The 25,493-nt window shown below is 41.3% G+C and overlaps 1 protein-coding gene across 2 annotated transcripts; it reads right to left on the minus strand.

Annotated features, from left to right (window-relative positions):
* Positions 1 to 446: 446 nt before the first annotated feature.
* Positions 447 to 25,128, minus strand: LOC308333448 (signal transducer and activator of transcription 5B-like). 2 transcript variants are annotated; one of them, XM_080789863.1, is made up of 19 exons: positions 24,967 to 25,128; positions 23,283 to 23,434; positions 20,341 to 20,497; positions 19,659 to 19,748; positions 18,972 to 19,146; positions 16,551 to 16,681; positions 14,533 to 14,684; positions 13,288 to 13,443; positions 12,437 to 12,616; positions 12,062 to 12,149; positions 11,789 to 11,911; positions 9,909 to 10,001; positions 9,259 to 9,465; positions 8,725 to 8,819; positions 7,366 to 7,508; positions 6,736 to 6,891; positions 6,343 to 6,394; positions 5,643 to 5,744; positions 447 to 3,399 (listed from the first exon to the last, which is right to left on the minus strand). In XM_080789863.1, the coding sequence occupies exons 2-19, from the start codon at positions 23,408 to 23,410 to the stop codon at positions 3,393 to 3,395; spliced, it is 2,235 nt and encodes a 744-aa protein (XP_080645989.1). In that variant the 5' UTR covers positions 23,411 to 23,434; positions 24,967 to 25,128; the 3' UTR covers positions 447 to 3,392. The 2 variants fall into 2 exon arrangements, with proteins under 2 accessions (XP_080645989.1, XP_080645988.1); XM_080789862.1 differs by having other exon boundaries at positions 447 to 3,422.
* Positions 25,129 to 25,493: the final 365 nt, after the last annotated feature.

The raw sequence follows: 25,493 nt of genomic DNA on the forward strand, positions 1-25,493 counted from the left end.
ATATGGGCTGACATTTTCACAATGTCTTCAATCTTTTTCAAATTTGTCAAATGTGATTCCTACCTTCTCTCGGTTTCTCCAGTGTAGACTCAAGTCATCAAGGAAGCTCTTGGAATGGACCTGGCATTTTGTTTCTTCCGTTGTCAGAGTAGTCCATGTGCGTCCACTGTGAAAATGTCTCATGAAAGGGAGATTGTTGCAAAGACAAGCTTAGGGATGTAACAAAAATAAATAAATAAAAATAAACTTTGCCATTGTTTTTCCCCCCCATATTAGGCTACTAATATGGCCTAATATATCTTAACACATTCAAGCAAGTAGGCCTATCATAAATACATAAACACAAACACTGCATTTCATGTCTTATTCAAAAGCAAAATTCATGCAGTTGTCCCAGCCATAACATTATATTGTGTAATAATTGACAGGAATAAGAATGTATTTTTTCAGTCAGATTTATATTAAAAAAAAACTTTAATTCCCTTTTCAACATTCCCATCATAAAATGCAAGTAAACATGATTACTTTCCAACAAGGACAGTTTGCACCGTGTACTCGTGTGCTTACATCATATTAAGCTAGTTGAATTACAGATAAAATACACTTTGTACAGTATTTAAGTACTGACTTGATTCAAACACTATGAGCATAATATTGCCAAATCAACAAACAATATCAAATAAATGCTGGTTCAAGCAAAAATAACTTGTTCACTTTTGCCAGTTATACATGAAACATTTCCTGCAACATGCATTGACAAGCTCTTCAACACAACGCAGAAAGCAAAATACTGTGAGAACTGAAGTTGCACATTTTAAAAGTATTATGTACAATTTAATCCCAATGTATCGTTTTATTTGGTCTAATCCTAAATTAACTATGGATACCTTTCACAATGTTTTCCTGAGATTGCCAGTATCATAGTTATCCATTACACAGAGTGACTGAAGAAACAATCACTATGAAAATCATAATTGTCATTGCTAAAGGTAATAGGCATTGTTCAGCTGAGTAGTGCGGTACTATGGAAAATGTCACTGCCCTTTGACATTCCTTGCTCTCATAAGGCACAATTATGATTTTGTGTGTGTTAGTAGCCTGGCTAATAAGCAAGACTCATATCACACTGTCGGATTCTTGTCTGGCTTATTAGCCAGGCTAGTGTGTTAGGGCTGGGTGAAATAACCGCAATGTCGAGATCATAACGGTGATTATTTGTTTTATAACAAAAATCCATACTGCCCCAGCCCTAGTGTGTGGTAGTAGTAAGCTGTAATAGCAGTTCACCAGTTATTCCTAATCAAACAATAAGCACAAATCTGTGACCTACAGTACTGTCAGGCTAGGTAAAAGTAAATATTGCTAATCTTGAAAGAAGTATTAGAAAAGCTGATATGAGGTATAAGCATTTGCGCACAAGGCATGTTCAGATAGAGTAAGCCTAGTTTGTAAGGCCAAAGGACAAAGGTTGTAGAGTTTTCACATTTACGGTTCCATTTTGACAACATAAAAAGTGCAAGGATGCTTCATGATTACTGCCAATCCCACCCTCTCCCCAACAAAGGGACAAAACCATTTCTTCTGTAAAAGAATGTTGGTCAAAAAAGTGTGAAAATGTATACAGTACACTGTTATGTTGCCAAAATCTCACCCCAGACCAACACAAAGCACCGTAGGCAAACTATTCCAAGTACATTAATGCTGGTTCCAGACAGCATTAGTATCAAGAATATGGCCTTAATATTGGCAATAATATGTATACATTTCACAAAGACATAAAAAATATCACAGTAACAAAATCCCAATAGCATTTTCAGTACTTTTACAAATTAAAATATTGGATCTATTACATTCCATTAGGGCTACATTTCAACTCATAATTGCTGTGTATGGAGACAAGCTAGTACAGTCAGTCATGTCATAGTTCAGTTTTAAATATATTGAGGGGGAAATTGAAGAATGCATGTATATAGTAACTAATACATGTCCTGTGAGGTGCACAGTTAAAGGGATATTTCACTTTCAACTAAAATAAACATTAAAATAATATATATACAAATACAAAAGGTTTAAGAAAAAACATGGCCTTTTGTTTTGATATATCTTCTTTTTTTAATGTTTATTTCAGGCTTTCCTACTTTGGGCATGTAATTGCAACATGTTGAATTGTAGAGGAGCTTTTTTTTTTTCATTTTTTGAATGGATCTTTAACCACTTCCATCCATATTCTCATCTACAAGCTTGAGATTTAGCAAATGGGCTATTTTCAGCAAAGAGATTTGAAGCATAGGGAAAAAGAAGCAGACAAAGGCCCTTTCTGAAACCAGTCCCTTGACTTGAAGTTCTCTCCAGCTGAATCAAGTTCCCTTGATTAGGGTGCTGGGTATAAAAAACTGTTTGGAAATACACTTGCCCACCATGTGCAGAAACAGACACCATTCGTTGCCATGGTTACCATCATGCAATTGCGTTACCTGTTATTTTGTTTGTACAGTTATATTGCATTGCATCATGTATGTTTGTGTGACATGTGGATTTCATTAATATGGAAAAAGGAAAGACTGTCAAAAATGACATGTCATATACATCCATGGTGTTTATAAATCATTGTGTTCAAAGTTGTTTTGTTTGTGTGGTTTCATTTATAGTTTTTTCATGGTGGGGTAAATAAAGAGCCCTTGTGAACATCAGTTAGAGCGTTGTCTATTCTGCATCAGATGAAGATTGTTTAGGAGGAGTGTATTTATCATTTATTTGTGGTGGTACTTACATTTGTAGGTCGCGGTTTCCATGCGGACAGAGAGCAGGGCTGCACAAGGCAATCGAGTCTAGATCGGCACAGACTCACTCTTGAGGGCTATAAGCCACTTCCACTCAAGACTGCTTGGTTTCGGACGACACTTAATATGGCGCAGCCTTGCGTGAACGCGCATATCGAGGGCAAGTGTGTAGGGCGAGTGGCGAGGAGCTGGTTTCAGAAAGGGCGCTAGTCTAGACCCCTGGTCAGTTAAGTATATAGGCTTTAAGTTGTTGAGCAGATCTTTCCCTGCGCAAACTGATGACTTGTCTTACTGGAACAGCCAAATGTTCTTCCCTTCTGACTGACTGTTAAAAGTTGGTATACTCTACCAAGTTGCATGTTATGTTTTGTTCAACCAATCCAGTTGACTGCTACAAAAAACGGGTAAAATGCATTTTGCAACATTTTCTGACATAATAATAATAATAATCTGGTAATTTCCTGTTACCATTGCGGTCCTGAGGGCATCGAGTTACTGTTGTGGTGAGGGGTTAAGGTTCATGACTGCTGACCGCTCCACTGGTTGGCCATGGGCCGCCGTAAGAGTTCCTCCACATGGCGTGCCACATCCATTGTGTCATCCAGATCAAAATCACCATCTGCATCCAACATGGTGTCACTCCTGACAGGAGAGCACAAACCAATAGAATTACCTGCTTGATCCACATACAACAAAGACATTTTGCAAACATCATTTTCACCAGCTATGCTGTCCTACTATTTGCTGGGTGGGTCGTTATCGAATTGGTCTAAAAATAATCAAGAATATTTTCACCGATATTGATGACAATAATAACCGTCACTGCCTTTGTACTTACAGAGCAGCCAGTCTGCCTGTCTCTCTCTCTTTAAGAGCATCAGCTGTTACCATCTACTTTCACCAGACAATTTAACATTTTAAGTACAACACAATAAGTTAGTAAGTTGGTCAGAATGGCTGATTGTTGGTATCGGACAACAAGGATGTCTATTCCCTTTTCAATGCACTATACCCCTGGGAGATGGATTGCTGAGGTGGAGTGCATTAGTGCAACATATACTAGTGCATCCTCTCCCAGTACTTGGAACACAACTTAAGTTACCCAAGCCGTGCTAGTACGCAACTCATGCACTGAGTCGAACCCAGGAACATGTGGCCCAAAGGCGTGTGCTCTACAAACTGAACTACCTGCACACAAACGCCACAAATCTTTTATGGGGATCCCTGGCACAAAATATTTTCAGATGGGGGTCAATCAACTTATGGGGGTCCTTGACATGAAAATGTCTGAGAACCACTGAGATGACCACTCAGATGGCGTGCTCTGTGACGGCACTCCCTCATCTGGCTGCTATGATTTTAATTTTCACATACTCGAGTAGACGTTCTACTGGCCATATTAAAATGGAAATGGAAGCTTTTGAGATTTAATATTTGCTGTTTGTTAAGTCGTACCTCACTGTACAGTTGGCAATATTCAAATGTAAATTAAAAACTATATTTATTATGGAGATAATTACATAGCTTTAGAGGTCAAATTAAGTTCGTATGTACTGTATGTTATGTGCTAGTCTTTTCTTTTTCATGTGTTTGTTTTCCTCTTTTGCTGTAGTGTCCATGGACACAATCGAAAAAAAGAAAAAGAAAAACAATAACAATACAAATAAATAATAATAATAATTATAATAAATAAATAATACAATATAAACATTGCAAAGACATTTTCCATTTACCAATATTTAACACCTTTCAGTCTGGCCTCACTATTTTTGTGTCATGTCATTATAGGCATCCTTAGGACCCCAAATCACACCTTGGAAAGAGTGTCTATTTCAAACAAAGTGTTTTTTGACTGAGTGGGGAAGGGGGGGGGGGGGGGGGGGTGTGTCATATTTTGACAGCCGCGTCCTCCTACGGACCGAGAGGAGGAGGAGGAGGAGGAGTAGCCGCCGTCTCGTAACTACCCGGTCTCTCGTTCGCCCCGGAGTTAGTTAGCCCCAACCCTAACGCTCTGGTTAAGGGGCATATGCGTCTTGTGCCATCGCTCCGTTAAGTCAAGGGTTTGTAGGCGAGCACGTAGGCATGTATAACCTGTTGCTTCGTGCCGCTAGGCTTGTCAGGTGGCGCCCCGTTAGATTACGGTACGGTTTCACTTGTATCCAATAAGCTACGATAGGCTTATGGATCTACCTGACACGCGGCCTTCCTCCGTTTCAGTGGTCTGACGCATACGTGTACTCTTTACTCCGTGCGTATATTACCTAACGGTAGGTTATCGCGTACTCACATACATGTGTTGAATACACTACATGAAACCTCACAGTACTTACGTCGGGAACCTTCACCAATGTCTCCTCATGGAGGATGAAGGTTTCCAAATGCCATTTCGCCTTCCTCGGTGATGTGAGGGCGAGGACAAAACCGGCAGTATTAGGATGTTGATATCCATTCATCAGCCAACACTCCCCACTGACAGGTAGTTACCCCCCCCCCACCCAGAGAGGACATATAGGGCCTTAGTCCTACTCCTCCTCCCAGCCAACACTCCCCACTGACAGGTAGTTACCCCCCCTTTTGATTTACATCAAAAGGGCATGTGAGCTCAAACCCACAATTAAACATGAGTGTCTATTGCGTGTCTATAAGTGTTTTTTGACTGGGGTCATATTTTGACAGCAGGAATTGCCATAATTTGACCCCCCAGTATCAGGATGTATTAGGATGTCGATATTCATTCATCAGCCAACACTCCCCACTGACAGGTAATTAGCCAATAGGCAAAGAAATGAAAACTTTAAAATGAAACTGACATTTGACATATTCATGGGACAAATGAGTGAATAAAAGGGTGCATGTACTGACATGGGCGGGTAAATCTGGGTAAAGCTGTTGGGGTGGCCCACAGAGGGAGAGGCAGCCTGGTCCATGTATGTCAGGTTCCCAGCAGGCTCAGGGTTGGTGAATCTATGGAACACAAAAACGTCTTGTATGGGTGTCCCTGGTACTAACATTTTCAAATGGGGGTCTGTGGCCAAAAACATTAATTTGGGGGCCAAAAATGTACTGAATAATGACAACCATTTTGTACAGAGACAGACAAGTATCAACTATATGTGGAAATTGAAGTTAACTGATTTATACACATTTACACTGCCATCCAATTCCCAAAGAATGTAAACACATTAATTTAATTTGTATGGAAAGGGTACCACTTCAGTTAAATGTGGACATATTTTCCCCCCAAAAAGCATGTTAGTGTCTATATTCAAATTCTCATTCAATACTTCCTCTAGTCTAACAAATGTTGGGTTTACACTCCAAAAGGTATTTTCCTAAAATAACAATGCAATAATATATTGAATATTCAGGACATGGCTGGATAACTGCAATCCATCTCTTTTGGGTGTAGGTGAAGCTTGGATATACAGTTACAACATGGGATTCAAATACCATTCCATCCTGTCATATGTAGTCTTTACTGTACATGCCGGACTGTCAAAATGGTTTTGGTTGTGTGTTTGTTTAGTTATATGCTATAGGGCTGCTATAAAAAATAACTTACTCTGGCACAACTTGCTTGATCTGTGGTTTTACATAGCCGTCCACTGCTTTTGCTGTGAGAAAAAACAAAAATATAAATACATACGAAACATATTTTCTTTTGCATTACTAGCATTTGGACAGGACAGTACCAGAGTAACAGATTGGCATATTTCTGCAATCAAGTACAAACTACATAGCTATACCTTTGGTGGTTTTCTAACTTTAAATGAAAGTGCTACACATATGACACAGTTGAGCCATCAAAAACTGTGTTAAAACACTACAATATAATTTGTAGAGTCTGTGTGCAGTTCACTGCAGTAGCATTTGTATATTATAAATGTGGGTTTATAAAATAGGAGAAATATGTCAATCATCCATAAATGTGGAGTTGGGATTGAGAGCCACATACAGAGTGGTGGGGTGTAATACTTGGAGAACACCTCATCCTTGGGCCGGTCTGGGTAAAGGAAGATCAGGTGGTTGAGGTCACTGATGCGGTCGGCTAGGGAGCGGATGGAAAAGTCTTTGGTCGTGTATGGCAACAGGTTCCAGACCAGCCTCTCACCTAGCAGCAGACAACAATGATCGCTTTCAATACAATTATTCAGTTAGGTTCAATAACGTAAATTAAAACAAGCAGCAGTAAAACATCGTACAATTTATGACCAAAGCTGTGAATATTAGACAATGACATGCCGGTGTGGTCCATCAGATGCAAATTGTATTGTTGGGGGGGGTGAGGATTAAAAATTAAAGCAAGTTAATAATGGAATTAATGGCACTCTTGAGCACCCAAATGTACATTTAAGTTCTCCTTACTGCCAGCAGAGGGTGTGTGGTACTATAATAGCACAGAGATCTGGGTTACATGATGGTTTACAGTTCAGCTAAAGTTTTCAGGAAGAAAATAATAAACTCACTCTCAAATGCATTTAATACAAGCTCTTGTTAGATAAATATTTATATAACACAGATACACTTTCAACCTAGCATCCGTATTATGGGCAGTGACAAAATGTAAATTCCTGCACTGGGTTACCTGCTTTGTTGGGGTTCTCAGCAACCCAGGCGATGGTGATGCCACCTATCTCAGAATCACTGAAACGGAGTAGGAAGGTGCCATTGGGTTTGGACATTAGCATGTCCTGGGCCTGCTGCTTGTTTACAAAGCCCAGGATGGCCCTGAAAACAACACACACCACCACATTTTAATTGTGCACCGTTTCCGTTTCCCTCCAATGTAGCTTATAGCCATAACACTGCCAGGATTAAGCGCTTAAAAGCCAAAACTCCAATTGGCATGCTAAATAGGGCTACAATTAAGAATACATAATTGGTCCGGGCCGGCCTAGTGGTCCGGGCACCTAGGCTCCTAATGAAGGATGACAGCGCATTGCGGGTTCGAATCCTGTTTCAATTTACAATTTAGGCATTTAGCAGACACTCTTAATCCAGAGCGATTTACATTAAGCAAGAACAAAAAAAGCATGGGAATACATCACATAAAAACATTTATCATGAAACATGCGTAAGCTAAGAAAGTAACAGTGGAATATCTATATCATGAAACTATACATCTATACTACTATGCTATACATATGTACTATGACGTGCTATGACTACATACAATGCACTTATGCTGTCTACATAACATGCTATAAGTCTGTATCAAATGCTATCTAAGTCTACAGAAATGCTATCTAAGGGGGTGGGGTAAGTGCTATGGGCCATGATGGAGTCTGAAAAGGTGGGTTTTCAGACTACGGCGGAAGATTGGGAGTGATGCTGCAGTTCTGACTGCAATGGGAAGTGCATTCCACAGTTTTGGAGCCAGAAGGGAGAAGAGTTTGGGACGTGTGGAGCGTTGTCCCGGCGTATTTAGTGAGGGTACTTCCAGCTTCCCTGCGTTGGCTGATCTGAGTGCGCGACAAACTTTGCTGTATGTCATGTCTCTCTCCCCTCGTTTCTGGTCTGTCTCCACTATCAATAAAGGCTAAAATCCCCCCACCCCCCAAAAAATACATAATATACATATACAGCACCTATACACATTTACTGTATGGTGTATTTGTAAAGTGCTTAGCACTTTAAAATGTGCATTACATTCACCCACCGATAGCGAAGGAAACTATACAAGGCCCCCCAACTTGCTCATTGGGGGTTAAGGGACTTTAATAACTATGGGGAAGTCAGTCATAGTGCACTACTGGGGGATGCCTGGTCTATTTATTTATTGTTCCCCGACCGCCGCTGGATGCCTCCTGAGTTACTGCCATTCAAATACATACATTCGCACACACAATACTATACTGTAGCTTGTCCTTAAATATGAAAAGGTAATGTTATTTAATATATAGTTAGTTCAAATAATCAGAAGTATGACTTTTGCACTCATTACCCATCATTCCAGTGTGGTTTGAGATGTTTCTTCATCAACTCCACCACTCCATCAAACCACTGCCAGAAAGTGAAGCTGCGTCCAGGCAAACTTTCCTGCACAAACAAGCACACGCAAAAATTCAGCTTTAAAGTCTGTTTAATGGCATTTCTGACTAAGACGGAAGACGGAAGCGTAGCGCTTATTGGGCCACTTGGGCACAGGCAGTCAATTAAGATCTTGCCCAGTCTAGCTTATGAAAGATGGGGGCAATAAAACAAGACGGTTTTCTGGTTTTGTCTTTTTCAAGCCTGTGCATGGACGCACAGGCTTTAATTCTTATCTTTCTAATCTTGTTGAGTAACATTTTCAGCATCAGAATCTGATTTATTGTCACATTACAGGTTTACAAAAAATATTATTTTATACATAAAGGTTCAATCAGGTGTGCCTGATTAAGTATTATAATGATATTATAACCACTAATACACCATTTTAGATGACACAAATGACCTCGGCATGACGTTTGGTTGATATTCCTTAATTTGCTCTCACCCTGTTGAACTGTGCCCAGGACATGGTCATGGTGTTGTAGTCTTCATGGTTGTTGCTGGTGCTGTTGAAGGCCTTCTGAGCCAGGAAGACCAGGTTGTCCTCCGACAGGCCACGGCCACTGTGCATCTCGGCCTTGTACTTCATATCGAGGGCCTCGCACAGCTGGGGCCACAGTACTTTGTCTGGTACCATGAATGGCACCCTGCCCTGAGAGGGACAGACTGGATGCATAACTTAATTTCCAAAAGAAAAAACCTCTTCCAGAGGTGCCACTGAGAACCACAAAAGAGGTTGAGCAACATCTGCAGTGGTAACGTGTGCAGTCAAATTACAAGGCTATTTTTCTACCTTTGGATTCAGATTAATAATCTTTATTTCACAATGCGTGGCATTGTGAAATCCATGATCTCGACCGCGGTCGACTCGAAATGATGAATAATCTTTGTTGTTGTAGCCTGATTTCCATAAACTTTCCTAAACTACTATTTTCAATATATTTTCCAGGGAAAAACCAAGCCATGCTTATGCAAGATCTCATATACTGTTACTGTAGTACCGTATACAAAATCCAATTTTGAATGTCATTGTCCGACATGATGAGATATGAAAATGCTTCATGCAAAGTGCCTTTCCAGGCATCAATGACTCACCGGTTCTGCAAAAGCATTGTCCCACAAGACCGTTGCGGTGGCATTGTTGTCTTGACTACCATGAACTATCACGACCACAGGCAGCGATAATGTCTTGTGGTTAAACAAAAAGAAGAGATACAAATGTACCGGTAAGTTAATGAGTTAAGTGGAAAAGAATGTACTGGAATAATTAAAAATATTTAACTGATTGTGGGTAAATTAGTGTTTAACATAGTTAAAGATTGTGTAAAGCTACAGTATGACACAACTACAAGAGCATGTGACATTTCTTACACAAATATTTGACTCAGTCCTCAAAACATTTCAAAATTGCGTATAAAGGTCTTTGTATGCAAAGGTCCTGAGCTAGTTTATTACTCAGAATGCTTTAATAGTATACAGCCAAAATCCTTTGGCACTTGGAAGGAACACGTTATTCTGACAAGTTCCTTTCCCCTCCATCAGGCTGGCCAGGGGGAGGTAGTTTAGAGACCAGGATTACAACAAAAAAATGGACACAGGGAGAACATGCAAACTCCACACAGAAAAGCCCTTTCGCCAACCCCGCCTCGGGTATGGGCACTGATGACGCGGAGGAGGGAACACGCCCCCAGCACCCACAGCGTCTTCAGGGGGAATCGAACCCAGGACCTTCTAGCTGTGAGGCGACAGCACTACTACTGTGCCACCGTGACCGAGCCGTTACAATTCTAAACATGCAAACATGACCCGCTTTAATCACTTAAAGGCGCAGTGAAACGGAAATGGTGAACAACATGAAAATGGTGTTTCCACATGAAACACCGGTCTGAAGTTTCTGAACCAATCAGAGTGTCGCATCCCTTCAGGCGATGGGACGGTAGCTAGGGACGGTAGCTATGCTATGCGCTACAGCGTGGTATGTGTTTGTTTACAAATCAGACGGTCGCCCAGCACAACCAGTTTACTGTTATGTGGCTTATTTCTACCCTATAATGTTTTCAGAAACATATTTTAGCGTGATGATTAAGTTGAAACCGAGTAATACACTGTCTGAATGTTATCTTGAATGGAAATAAAAACGGAGTCTTTTGTAATCAGAAGCAGCTGTGTTGCATGGATGCGCAGACATGGGGAATTAAACAGGTGAGCTTCATTTTTATTGGCCTTTATCGATGTGTATCTCTACACATCATCACGCAGCACGTTTTCGTTTTAATAAATAAATAATACAATCGTTTTTATGGACCTTTGATATAAAAACACACAGAAATGAGAATTTTCCCATTTTTTTGGCATCCATTGTTAGGTATGCCCATATGATGACCACGGATATGGTCTAAAAGTGTGAAAAAGGTCTTTTTCATTTCACTGCGCCTTTAACATAAGTAAAACTAAATGCATTTGATATTAAATTGAAATTGAAATCCTGAAATTATTCAGGATTCCAATTTTAAAAAAGCAAAACTAGCACATCTACACGTATAACTCTGCTATTTTTTCTACTTTTGTGCGACATAGAATGACGAAGAAAGGCATTAATAAAAATTTAAAAAAGGAATAAAATATGGAGATAAGGTTTCTGCCCGACAGTGTGGAAATATAGTAGACCTCTCCATCATCAAAGTTGCCCACCTCTGCCCTAGAGCAAGACACTGATGGGCAAATGAGCTCTCATCTTGTTTTTAATTGTTTTATTGACCCGTTATTTTCTTCATGTTTTATTGTCTCTGATGTTTTGATGCTTTGTTGTTTTTATGCTTACTGTTTTATAACCCGTCTGTAAAGCACTTTGTAAATATGTTTCGAAAGGTGTAAAACAAATAAAATTCATTCATAAAAAGGTTTCTCTGGAACAGACATGTTCTAGTGGTGCATGCGTGCAAATGGAAGTGGTAAATGTGAGCTGTATTACTTACTTTGACATGGAAGACCAGTTCGTTCCCCCCCACGCTGAATTGGGACTCAAACAGGACCGTGAATTTCTCCTCAGTCACAGACTCTGCTCCCCGACGGTCTGAGCGTTTGATCCGTTTCAATTGCTGAGTGCACACACACAATAACAATCCCATTGAATCCTACAACCTATACAATAACTGTATCACTCTTCGAAAGGCTACTGATTAGATATCTGCTAAGGGAGTTAATACATTCACTAGTCACTGCTAAAACGTACCAATATCATTATTTACCATGCTTCTGAAGTGTGCACTGAGGGTGCCTGTGGCCTGGTGATATTCCATCACACAGTTGTTGTTGAGAATCTCTCCACTGCTCTCACTACAAGAGAGAGACAACTCGGTTACAAACAATTCCTGCCAGCGAGGCCACGAAACCATTGTGTGGAATAAAACAATACAATCACTGCCACAGAGGTAGAGTTCTCAAATTCTGCCTGAACCACACTAGTGACTGCTTTTTTTATTTTTTATTTTTTTAGGCCTAGCATTATGCCAATTAGTCAGGCAGGTTTGAGCCTTTGGCCGGCCCAGTTAGGGCCAGGCCTTAATTTCAGGCCTGTTGAGAACTCTACACCTCATGCATTTGCATTTGTGTGTGGTGCTCACTTGCGAGTGCTTTCGTTTTTCAACAGGGCCTTGGCCTGCTGCTCGCTGACAATGACGGCCTTCACTTGCGGCGGGTTCATGTGCACGTTGAGCTTCCCACCCACCAGCAGACGCACGGTGGCGGCAAACTTTGTCTGCGTCTTCAACACCTGGGGTGGCTGCTTCTCAATGATGAAGGTACTGGAGAGAGTTAAAGGATGGAAGAAGTCTGACATTTAACATCTAAACAACTGTTAGGCTGAGAAGTCCTGCGGCGGTGACTCTGGACGTGCGCCGGGCCCTACTCGCGGATCTCCTCAGCTACGGTTCCCCCCAGGGGCACGTGCGGCTCGCCCCTGCGTCGCCTCGGGGGGCTGCCTCGGCTGGCGCCTAGCAGCTGACTTAGAACTGGTGCGGACCAGGGGAATCCGACTGTTTAATTCAAACAGAGCATCGCTGAACTGAAAGCATTGAAGCTGCTTCTATTGCTTGCTTCCTTTTACTATAACTAGGCCTACTCGGGGCGACAAACTAAAGCCTAAAGCCGCTTCTGTGGACAACACGGAAGTGCCTCAGAACTGCAGATAATTGTTTGGGGCCGATAAAGTATAGTTTTTGACCTCAATGGAGGCGAGCCGTCTCAAGCGAACTTGAGACACGAGAGGCAGCGCCAAGGAGGCTAAATCGAGCGAGTCGCCGTGCTGAACGTTGCGAAGTTCGATTGAGCCGACTCAGCGCCTTTCGAGTTGCGTCCCGTAGTAGCTACTGGCAAATCACAGCGAATTAACTATTAGAATGAAAGATCTGAAAAAAATGTGTTTGATCAAATTAAACCTTTTTGCGCTTTCTCACACACACAACCAGAGTCTCACCTGGTAACGAGGGCAGAGATTATGTCTGTGATGTCCGAGTTGAGCTTGCTCAGCAGTTCTTCCATGGGGCCTGGCAGGGGCAGCTGCTGGGTCAGGTGTTCACAACGACGGATCTGCTGCCGGTTCTGCCAGACCAGCTCTGCCAGCTTCTCACACCTGATAGGTGGAGGGAGGGAGCAAAGAAAAAAGAGATAGTGTCATTTAGGTTACGCATTTTGTATTTTTCAGAGGAAATATATGTAGTTAACAATTCCACAAATACTGCTACCATGATGATTGAGAAGATTGATAATGATTATTTGTAGACAGTGACATATACTGTGTTTAAGCCAATTTTCTTAGTTGCGCAACTTGAAACAAATATAACTTTGTAATTGCGAATGTGTGATGATAATGTTCTAATCTAGCAGTTGTAGGTGCGAAATTAAGCAAGACTGAGCTGAGCAACTACATATAAATGCTTTATAAACAATCTGCCAGAGACAAGCACCTTTTTGTCTGTCTGTCTGTCTGTCTGTCTGTCCGTCCGTCCGTCCCCCCCCCCCCCCCCCGTCGGGTGCAGCTGCTCGCTTTGATCTGCTCTTTACGAGGGTGTCACTCATAACTTTGGACATGCTCCAATTGATAGCATTTTGCAAACGTTCACATTATGAACATTTGCTCACAGCTGCTGGTGTGAATTCAGCATAAGGCTCTGGTATGATAGGATATTCAGCAGGGTGGGACACATGCTAGTTAGGAGTAAAATGTCCATTCTGGGTAGAAGACTTGCAACTAAGGAAAAAGAAACCAAGGCACTCTTCCCCTTTGTTGAAGTGGCTAGTTCATACTTCATAATAGAAGTCAAAAACTGGGATACTCCACAGGTAGCTGCCACCACGGACTTCTTAAGGGTATGAGGGCTGTTGGTTTTTAGTTTGCTTTCTTCCTATGCGAGTCAGTGTTGCAGTGTGCCAGCAAAGCATGCCGTTGTTTGCATACTGTATTTCTTCATGGTAGAGAATGCACTTTGCATGACCTTTTTTTTATTATTTTCTTGAAAATACCCCATTGAGGGAACATGTGCTCTTGTCCATAATCCATTGTCTTCCACCGGCATCACTGGCACCTGCTTCCCTGCCAACGCAGGGAATTCTGAAAGTATCCCATTGGGAAAAATATTCTTGACATTCACTGTCTAAATAATACTAGTAGTAAGAAAATAACACATTAACCTGGACTAAATATGTTTTTCCTGATACCCACCAGGACTGGAGGACATCTAGCCCCCCTTCAGGTGGCCCTCCATTACCAGCCACCTGCTGTCTCCTCTTCCACTGGATGAGCTCCTCATCCAGGATCACAGTCTGCTGCTTCCTCAAAAGGTTCAAGGTCTTCTGGTGCTGCTCAGCGAGGTCCTGGCCACCACACAGAGCACAACACAGGTTCTACTTGTTAAACACAAACACTCAAGACAAAATACTCAAAACAATACTACACTCTCATTAAGAACTCAGACATTAATCCTGTGAATGTTGGCTTTGCAATGTGCCAGCAAAGCATGATTAAAAGCTAAAAGGGTTCATTTACATAGCGCTTTTATCCAAAGCGCTTTACATAAGTTGTGCATTACATTCACCCATTCACACACACATAATGTACATACACCGATGGCGGAGGAAACCATGCAAGGCACCAACCTGCACATCGGGAACAATTAGGGGTTCTGAGTCTTGCTCAAGGACACTTTGGAACTTTGCGGTTCCCATCCGGCTGCTCTACCGTGTACCATGTAAGTGTATTTCTTTGTGGCAGAGAATGCACCTTGCACGACCTCCAAAGTATTTTCTTGAAAACATCCCATAGAAACGAAAATGCTCTTCGGGCTTTCCATAGCAGACTAAGATTACACAGTCTACACAAGCTTAAAACGCATGACATTGCAACATATTTGCAAGCCAATGACATATCGGTGTGCTGCCAGTTGATTCCTGCCATATTTTAACACACATCCCTCTTTCACTTTGTGTAGACACACACACCCTCTTTCGTTTTGAGATGGCATGTATCCTGAGGATACAGTCTGTCGATAATATAATGGCATTTGGCTCTCTAGCATATTAAAGGCGTATAGACATGATTTCAATAAACCTGAGCATGTTCTTAATGGTGCTAATCTATAACTATAACCAGCCCTGCACATAACTGGTACGCCAGTGCGCATGCATCGTCAAAATGTTTGCTGCGCGGTAGATCAAAGGCATGCGAGGTGCATTTGCGTACCAACAGTTGAGACAGTTATGTAGAGAATCCTGACAGGCACTCAAATGAGATGTTAACGTCCTGTAAGTAAACTTAGTAATAAAATTAGCGTTGACTAATCATTACACGTGACTCTTATTTTGCAGAGGAAGTCAGACCACAGGAAGTCTGTTTCAGTTGTAAACAAGCTACCATGACACTTTTGAAACTGAAAGGGAAAGTTACGTCTGCTGTCAAAGTGCTAGTCGCTAAACCACACGACCATATTTACAATATGAAAAGTTGAAAACCATGCATCTGTCACTTAAACAACACTGGAATTACTTAAACACGAACCTGCAGCACTAGGTGAGTAATTTATTTAATCTGTGTTGGACGTTTGTTGTGGTTTCAGTGGTTGAGCTGCTAACAAACGACCTCCTGCTGCTAAACGACCTCCTGCTGCTTAACGACTACAAATACACTGTCTGTGACTCTGTGTACTAGTCTAGCTTTGCATCTTTTGCATCTGCCCCCGTGTGAACAAAGAAATTTATGAAGAAAAACTCTTCATAAATGCAGTCCATTTTACCATTTGTGTGCAAGTGGCTATTATTTAATAAATATAGATAGATGACTGCATCCTGCAAAATTATCCCTGTCTATTAACCCATTTAGACTAATGCCGATTCCAAAAAATGCCTTCTAAATAACAATTTGAGTTTTCTAAAAATGTTCAAATATTTATCCAATTTTGTCAAAAATGTTATATTGCTACAGTATACAGTTACAGTATACTGTACATAGCAACAAGACCACAAAAGGGGTTCCCGTCCTGAATGGGACCATTTCCACCATATTGATTCTTCAATAATATCCAGAGTCACCTTTCAAATGGTGCATCCAATATTTTTGCATAATTTCTGCTCCAAACTCTTGTCATTGTGTATGTGTGTTTATGTGACTCTTGCATCACTCTACAAGCCAGTGCATATTCGAGAGAGAGAGAGTGTGTGTGTGTGTGTGTGTGCGGGGGTCCCTACCAGTCTGTATTTCTGCAGTGTGCTAGCCTCTCTGGTGAGCCAGGCCTCCATAGTGGCTCTCTTGCTCTGCAGGGCCACCTCCCTCGCAGTGCGTTCCGCAGGGGGTAAGGACGAGAGACTGCTGAGCTGGCCTAGCAGGATTTAAATCAGGATTAAAGGCCTGAATAGAGATCAGCCAACATGTCAGGTAACTACTGATTACCAGGTTAAGGATTCATTTTCAATTTTGCTGAACAGTGGACAATGAGTAAAAGTGAACCCACCAGCTATTGTTGCCTGTGGGTTAGTTTCATGTCCTGACTCCTGACGTTTTGGTAAATATCAACTAAATCCCCTAAGAAGTACACTCAAAGCCTGTTGCATGAACCTGGATCAAATCTAAACTAATACGAACAATGTTGTGACTCTTCAGAAAAATACTTTTTGGGTCATTACTATTTACTGCCCAGCTAGGAAGAAATAAAGTGTGCCATTAAAACCAACACTGACAATAACTGGTGTTACTATGAAAGGTTATACCATCCTGGATTCAATCCAAAGTTAATAAAGCATTAGTTCAGGTTCAACTGAGTTCTCTGGAACAGAATCCTACGTGATTCAGATAACAAATAGCAATGAGAATGTGAGTCCCGTTCATTTGTCAAGCTCATTTTGCAGCTGAGGTGCCATTGTCTGTACACGTTCTGTGTAGCAGCATGACTAAGGTCAGTTCCACCAGAGAGATAACAGATCACACACAGTTCACTACAGAGTTTACAGTCTGTGAAAAATCACAATAACTGGCTGTTGAGTGTGAGAGAGAGTGAGGGATTAAGAGAGCATGCAAGCTGTACAGGTCTATCCCAACGAATTAGAATACTCAGAACTCAGTTCATCATTTGCCATAATTTTAGATTCATTACACAAGTGAAATAATTCAAGCCTTTTTTTGTTTTAATATTGATGATTATGGTGTACAGCTCATGAAAATCTAAAAATCCTATCTGTGAATTAGAATATTTTACAAGACCACTAAGAAAATTATTTTTTTAAACAAGAAATGTCGACCATCTGAAAAGTATATTAATGTATGCAGTTACTACTTGGTCTGGGCTAACAAATTATTTCATCAATGGGGCGTCGCATGGAGGTGATCAGCCTGTTACGGAAGCCCAGGTTTGCTTTGATAACAGCCGTAAATTATTTTTGTGTCTCACACCTTCCTCTTGACAATACAACCAAGGGTTCAGGTCAGGCCAGTTGGCTGGTCAGTTAAGCACAGTAATACCATGGTCAGTACACCAGTTACTAGTAGTTTTGGCACTGTGGTGGGCAGGTGCCAAATCGAGCTGGAAAGGAAAATTAGCATCTCCATGAAGCTTGTCAACATACTGAAGCACAATGTACTGTGCTGTGCTGAAACCATTGTTACATTTTCACAGTTTCAGTGTCAGTGGATCAACACCACCATGGCCTAAATCACTGTGTTTTGTCATGTCCAGAGTCTCAACACAACCATCTATTATGATATTTTACAGCACTGTGTGCTTCAGTATGTTGACAAGCTTCATGGAGACGCTATGGGCTTCCATAACACCTCAACAGTGCCACAGGCAGATCACCTCCATGCCACGCGCCATTGATGAAATAATTTGTTCAAAAGTAGTAACTGCATACATTAATATACTTTTCAGATGGTCGACATTTCTTGTTTAAAAAATCTTATTTTTTTGTGGTCTCGTAAAATATTCTAATTCGCTGAGATAGGATTTTTTTTATTTTCATGAGCTGTATGCCATAATCATCAATATTAAAACAAAAAAAGGCTTGAATTATTTCAGTTGTTTTGTAATGAATCTAAAATATATGAAAGTTTATTTATTTTTATTACATTATGGCAAATAATGAACTTTTTCAGATTATTCTAATTCGTTGGGATGGACCTGTATATGAGAGAAAGCGATGAGTGATACATACAATCTACCCATTTTCCACTACAAGGCTGTGCCATACTGTGCCGTTATGTCAGCCCACTTGTGCACAGATTCATATAAACGCGAGCCATTCTTAGCCCCGCTTGCCACCTGGTGCTGGATTGTTTAGAATGGGGCTGTGGAGACAGTTTTTAAATTCTACGTGACCATGACTGGACTGATTGGACTAACTCATAGAGGATAGAACTATCAAATATTTAATATAGTTATAAGTAAATAGCAGCTATAGAAACAAAGGCTACGTTAATGTTAGCCCGCTCACATTACAGCTTATACTGTAGCTGAAAACAGCTGACTGCACTATAGAAAAACCATAACAAAGACCACCACCTTGATTGTAACGGAAAGACTAGCTATAAATGGCTCAGCTGTGCTGCGTCCCTCACAACCCTGCATAGCCTGGCTCTTCATAGTGAAAACGAGGCAATAGAGACCCCCACCGGCTCACCCTGCATACGCAGGTTCTCCTGGTACTGAATGATGAAGTACTCCTGACTGTGCTGCAGCTTGCGGAGTTCGTTCTCCGTCTCCTGCGTGGCCAGCCGCAGCTCCTCAAAGGCCTGGTTGATCTGCTGGTGCCGCTGTGAGAGACTGTCCATGGCACTTCCACCGCCACCGCTGACCTGAGAAATCAGGAGAGACAGACAGTAAGACTTCATGGAGTTCAGGTCGATAGGTGAACGGATAGTGCATCGACGACATTATGGTGACATCCCTGGTTTGATTAGAGCTGGAGTCTTTCCCTCTCTCTGATCCATTCCTCCACCATCATTATTAGAAACAAAGAACGTCTCAGCCTCATAGTTTTCAGCAATGTGACCCACATTTACTGTTGCTTATTATGAAGGATGGATAAGACTAGCAATGTTTAACATTAAGAATGCCAATAATTGTAATGCGAGAGAATACATAAAGGCCTACATCCAAAGGATCGCTCCTCAACAGAATCTTCAGGACATGGATAAGTAAATATTATTTATAATTATTCATTTGTATAATAATTAATATCTTCCTCACTTTTCCTGTCTTTATATAAATAACAACTCTTTAGAACCTGAAAATGAAATGCTAATTAATCATTTAAATCCCCGTCGAGGCTCTGTAGGAACCGTGTGCCGTGACTGGCAAGACTTACATCTGTAGCTTCCTGCACCAGCCTCTGTTCCGACTGAAGGATGTGTTTGATGCAACGCACCAGCTCCAAGGGGCAGCGGTCATATGTGGTCTAGGGACAAAATATACACACGTTAAGAAACTATTGATAGGAATTAGGTCAATCAAGCTACACAAAAGAACAAAACTAATTGCTGTCACTGTTCAAGTAAGGTAGACTTATACAATTACTGTAGATACTTTAGATTTTAAACTTCTATATCTGCCATTTTGAAAAAAAGAAAAGGGAGGCTCCGGCGCTCCGCACTCAAATCTGTGCAAAATCTGATTTTAAAGATAGTAAGCTTTCGGTCATTAGAACTTCTTCAGGCCTGAACTTAAGAAGGTCTAATGACCGAAAGCTTGCCATCTTGAAAATAAGAAATGTGATTTTGCACACATTTGAGTGCAGAGCCAACCTTTTCTTTCTCAAATATACTTAATTGTGACTCCAGCACCTCAGCCAAGTCTACTGGCAGGTGACAGGTATTTTCACCTTTTTTTGCATCTCTTATTCTTGACATTTGATAAAAAGAAAATCTTGAAAGTGCTTGAAATATGTTGAATAATTTTGAATTACGAAAACGTTTCAGAAGTACTGATTCAGAAGGCATTTGTCGAAACGGCCTCAGGTTCTAAATGGGATAAAGGGAGTATTTACTTACCTTCAGCTGGTTGGCACAGTGGCCGAGCTTAATCTTAAGCAGGAAGCCGTCCTCTCCCACCTGGTGCAGAGCTTTCTTCTGAAGCTCAGCCACCAGATTGTCTAGCAGACGCTTGGCTATGGCCTCCTCAGCTGGGTTGTCCAGCTCCACAGAGTCCCTGGTAGGACCACACCACAGACATTTGTTTTCTTTAACCAGACTTAGTGTGACTTCGTTAGGGCTGAACTGTAGGGCACCGTTTTCCCAAAACATTAGTTTATTTTTTTTGTCCAGCTTTTAGTGTGTGTAACCCAAATTTTGTCCTAACAAACGTTAAATGCCATTGACAATGAATTGACAATTTTGAGTGTTTGTGTAAACACAAACATTGCGTAACACACACACATTGAAGACAAGGGTGAGGATGCAAATTCTGATTGGCCGGTGTGATTCTGTTTGTTTTTGAGGGGCGCCACCACTAGCCCCTCCTATGCCCAGCTTTCCTGGTTTGTGTAAACACAAACGTTGAAGATAAAACTGAGGACGGAAAAGTGAAGATGATGATTTGATTGGTAGAGCAAGGAATGTGACATACAGTATGATGATGTATGATAAGAGCCCCCCACACACATGGGTGTGAAACATTATTTCAAGACATTTTCTAAAATTGTCACCCCAAAAATAAAAAGAATATATATATTATATAATGAACTCAAAGAAATTCCATAAATTAGTGAAAATAGCCAATCCAAAAGCTCACAAGGCGGATGCGTTGCCTCTCTTTTAGAACATTGATCCATGATCTCCAGCATACAATTTCCATTATAAAGAAAGATCACACCCGTGTGAAGCGAGGGGCGCTCTTATCATCATACATCAACTCATTCCGGCCAATCACAATTTGTGTCCTCACCTTTGTCTTCAATGTTTGTGTTTACACACTCTGGCCATTCATTGTCAATCATCAAAGAAGAGGAAGAACATCCGCACACCAGTTTGTAGAGCTCCGAGACTTACTTTATTTTATGACAACGAATATGCAACGTTTCGACCGTCTAGGGTCTTCATCAGGCAAAATAACAGATCAGAATATAAGATATTTTGCCTGATGAAGACCTAGACGGTCGAAACGTTGCAAAACGCTGTTTATTTTGTTTTATTCGATATATTCAATATGTTCAATATATTTTCATGGGATCCAGGATTCCTGCAGTGAAGTCCACTGTCGACTAAGCAAGTACGTTTGAGTCGTTTTTTTTCAGTCGGCTGGCTTCTCAAGGACACCTCCAGAGTGTGTGTGTGTGTGTGTGTGTGTGTGTGTGTGTGTGTGTGTGTGTGTGTGTGTGTGTGTGTGACATTACACTAGTTTGGGTCCCAGGGACAAATCAAATTTTGTTTGGGTCTCAAACTAAAAACAAAAAGTTTGGGAACCAGTGCTGTAGACGTGTAGAGGACTCAGAGCAGAAGTGGGCCCCAGAGACAAGGCGCACCACGCAGGCCCACTGTTGTGTGAACACTGGACACGCCCTTGGGCCTTTCAACCATTGTCCCAGCGATGGATAAACAGCTATCTGGTGTCTCCCATAGTCATTGGATTGACAGAAACTAGGCTGGAGGACCTGACTGTTCTCCAGGACTTGGATAAGGACTTCTGACACGCCAAGCCAAAGCCGACCAAGTAGTAGTAGACTTTTAGGAATTCATTGGCCTGCTGTAGCAGACTAGCAGTACCATGGGAGAATTAAACATTTTACCTCTGAGCACTCCCTGCATAATAGATTGTCCATTATTGTTGTGGCCCTTGAACTTAACTATGGATAGTAAGTTACAATGTGTGCAGTTTGTTGAACGAAGCCACTCAAAACACAATGCGGTGTTCAGTTGCATAGCTGCACTAAATAGGTTAGCCGCAAGTACGCATGTCCGTGTGGAGATGGTCTATGACACATTTGGCCAAATGAAAATAGTTCTTTATAAAAACATAACCAAGTGCTTCACAAGAACAATGGTTGTGTAACCAATTCTTATTTTACATGCATTTCAACTTTTGTGTGCAGGTGCTTCTGTTTCCTGATGTCACATACATAGGAACTATGTACAATTATTTTACTGTCATATACATAGGGTGTATTATGTTATAATAGGAAATATGTACTGTACAATGTACATGACAGATTAGATTTTACCATTGCCGATTTAGGCAGTGCCTGGTGCATAATGTGCAATTTTTGTCAATAACAATCACCCCCAAAAGAAAACAAGAAAAACAAGAACATTTTGAAAATGCTCCAGGACATAACCTCTATTGTGGACTCAAACATGTCCTCACAGATAGCCACACTTAGAGTTATTCTAGTTCCAGTGGACGCACCTGGCAAACATACTCAAATCTCATGGGGACACTTACGAATACCATGAATCACAGTATGCTTTGTTGGGGATGAAAGAAGGACAACTAGATAAAGTGTCCCTCGGGGCACAGGTCTCCACCAGGGCAGGTCGGGTTGTGGCCTCCTTGTGGTGCTATAATAGGCCAATGTGAAAAGGGTGCCATTTCTGGCAATTGGATGATTTGAGTGAGGCATTTTGGTTCCAAAAATGTGTTTTGTAAAAATCTACCTGTTGGTGGCGCTATAACAGGCCAATGTGAAAAGGGTGGGATACATTTCTCAGCCTAGTAGGAATTCACAGATTAACCATGGTGTCTGGGGATATACTGCAATCTGCGCATCTCTAAGAGAATAAAATGTTCTATATAACAGTGGTTCTACTTCTGTCAAGCGTCCTTTGACAAAATAATTTATGAAATGATTACACGTATAAACTAATGAAAAAAAAGGTAAATGCTTTAAACAAATTTAGCTTACAAAGCAAATAATCGGTGCTTGGTTTAGCACTGCGACACATTGTGAACTAAATCGGACAATAAGGACTGGAGATAGGCCACCAAGCCTGGTACATACCACAGCTGGCTCTCGATCCATTGGGCCAGATAGTGTCGCACTTCAATGGGGAAGTGCTGGCCATACAGCGCCTGCATCTGGTGCAGAGCCTCGCCCTGCAACTGCTGCGCTTGGATCCAGACTGCCATGCTCCTCCCCTCCCTCGAAGCTCACTGGCATAGGTAGACAGAGGGGAGGGGGGATATTGTGGGTGGGGGTGACAAGATAATGGAAAAGAGGGATCATGACATTTTACTTGACATTGATTGATTGTAATTGATAACTGCGGTTTAGTCTAGTCTTAGTCGACTAAATGTCAAAAACATTAGTCGACAAAATTAACACTGCAAGTTAAAGGATCACTTCAGCACTTTTCAATGGGTCCTCACTAATAATCATGATGAAATGGCACGATTCTTTTCTACTCAGTCTGTGTCTCATAGGAAGGCTGTGGGCAGTTTAGAAACAGTCTTCCAGTGAAATCATCATTAGGCAGATTATTGTTTTGCAAAAATAGAGGACTAGAAAGCCTGCAGTTTTTATTAGCTTGTATTCCCCATCGATGATGTCACTGGAAGACGGTTTCTGAACTGCCCACAGCCCTCTTATGAGACACAGACAGACTGAGTAGAAAATAATTGTGCCATTTTTTCATGATTATTAGTGAGGACCTATTATATTATGAAGATAGGTTGAAAAGTGGTGAAGTGGTCCTTTAAGCTAAACCCTTATTGATCAACAGAGGGAAATCCAGGTGTCATAGGAGCAACAGCACTAGAATGAAACAGAGGAGCAGGAGTCAAGAACCACACTAAGATAAATAAAACAATTAGCTTAGATTCTGGCACTAGCTTGCCATGTGTAACTGCATGGTCTGGAGCAGTTGGCAGTGGTGGTAGAAATAGTGTACATTGTACTGTACTGTGTACAGCATATCATAGCAATAGAGAAGAGATAAAAGAGGATGTTTAGATAACAAACGTCATCAGGTTGTTGTGTTGGTGCACTGGATCCTAGCGTCACCTCATTAGACCTAAACATTGCCCCCCTCGGGCCCCTCCTCCTCTCCATCCACGCACAGTCGCGCGCACACACATCCTGGTGTGTGATCGTAAACAGCTATGCTTCAAATGCTCCTCTTTATTGAACTCTAAAGGCACTGGACACGCTGCAGGGCTGAAGTTGCAGCTTTATCAAACAAATAAATGCATGCTGTTGTTTAATGACGTGATGCTTAATTGATCAATCGCATCTGTCACTGTCACTCACGGCTGCGCCCAAGAGTCAAGACACTGAAGACAGAGAAGCGGTTGAGCATTTCTTGTTGACGAGAGCCATCTTTACGATCTTGTCTTTTGTGTACAACAACTTTCTGTTTTAATAATTGACAGAAACCTGCTTTCCAACCAGTTTGAACACGCCTATGGTGTTTATTTATGCCTTTCAGGATGACAATTGTGGGCCTTTTGGACGTTTATTCTAAAATGTTCTCACTCTGTATTCATAAACAGGGTGTATGTGTGTGTGTGTGCGCACGGATGCAAAGTTGGTGGGATTCATTTATTATGACTTATGGTAAAACAGCGAAGCTATTTACTACTAGCTAACTACTAGCATAGCCAGAACAGTGATTGCAAGCTATGCACTCCTACAAAACAATCCTCCAAACTGAACTTACAATGCGACACAAGTTGCAGCAACTTACCTTGTACAAACTGTAAATCCTGACCATGCACGCACAACACTCTTTCTCTGCCCCACGGCTCCGAGTCCGTTTAAACCTCACGCTGTTTAGCTAAATGTTTGTAACTATCACATCACTAAACAGCAACAAGCTTTCAGCTTTAGAGCGAAGCAAGCAGCCTGTTGCATCAATCAGGCTAGCTGTTAGCTCAGTTGGCTAGCTGCTGCTGCCACTCATTTCCGCTACTTCGACCACGCCCCCAAGCTGCGTCACGCGCCCCACCACAAATGAGTGTTTTTGACAACAAAATACAAATGTATGATAGTGAATGGATTTTTTTACCAGCTGCTGAGCTGAGCTGGTTTATGATCGATCGCTTTGCCTTTCTGGACTAGTTTTCTGTTAGTTTTCTGCATTTATTGTTTTTATTTAATTGAATAAAAATAAGAAATAACTGGGCTGCCTGCAGAGTAGATATATATATATATATATATATATATATATATATATATATATATATATATATATATATTCTCAAAAATGGCTCA

Source organism: Protomyctophum bolini, assembly GCF_963924005.1.
Source record: "Protomyctophum bolini genome assembly, chromosome: 18".
Lineage (NCBI taxonomy): Eukaryota > Metazoa > Chordata > Actinopteri > Myctophiformes > Myctophidae > Protomyctophum > Protomyctophum bolini.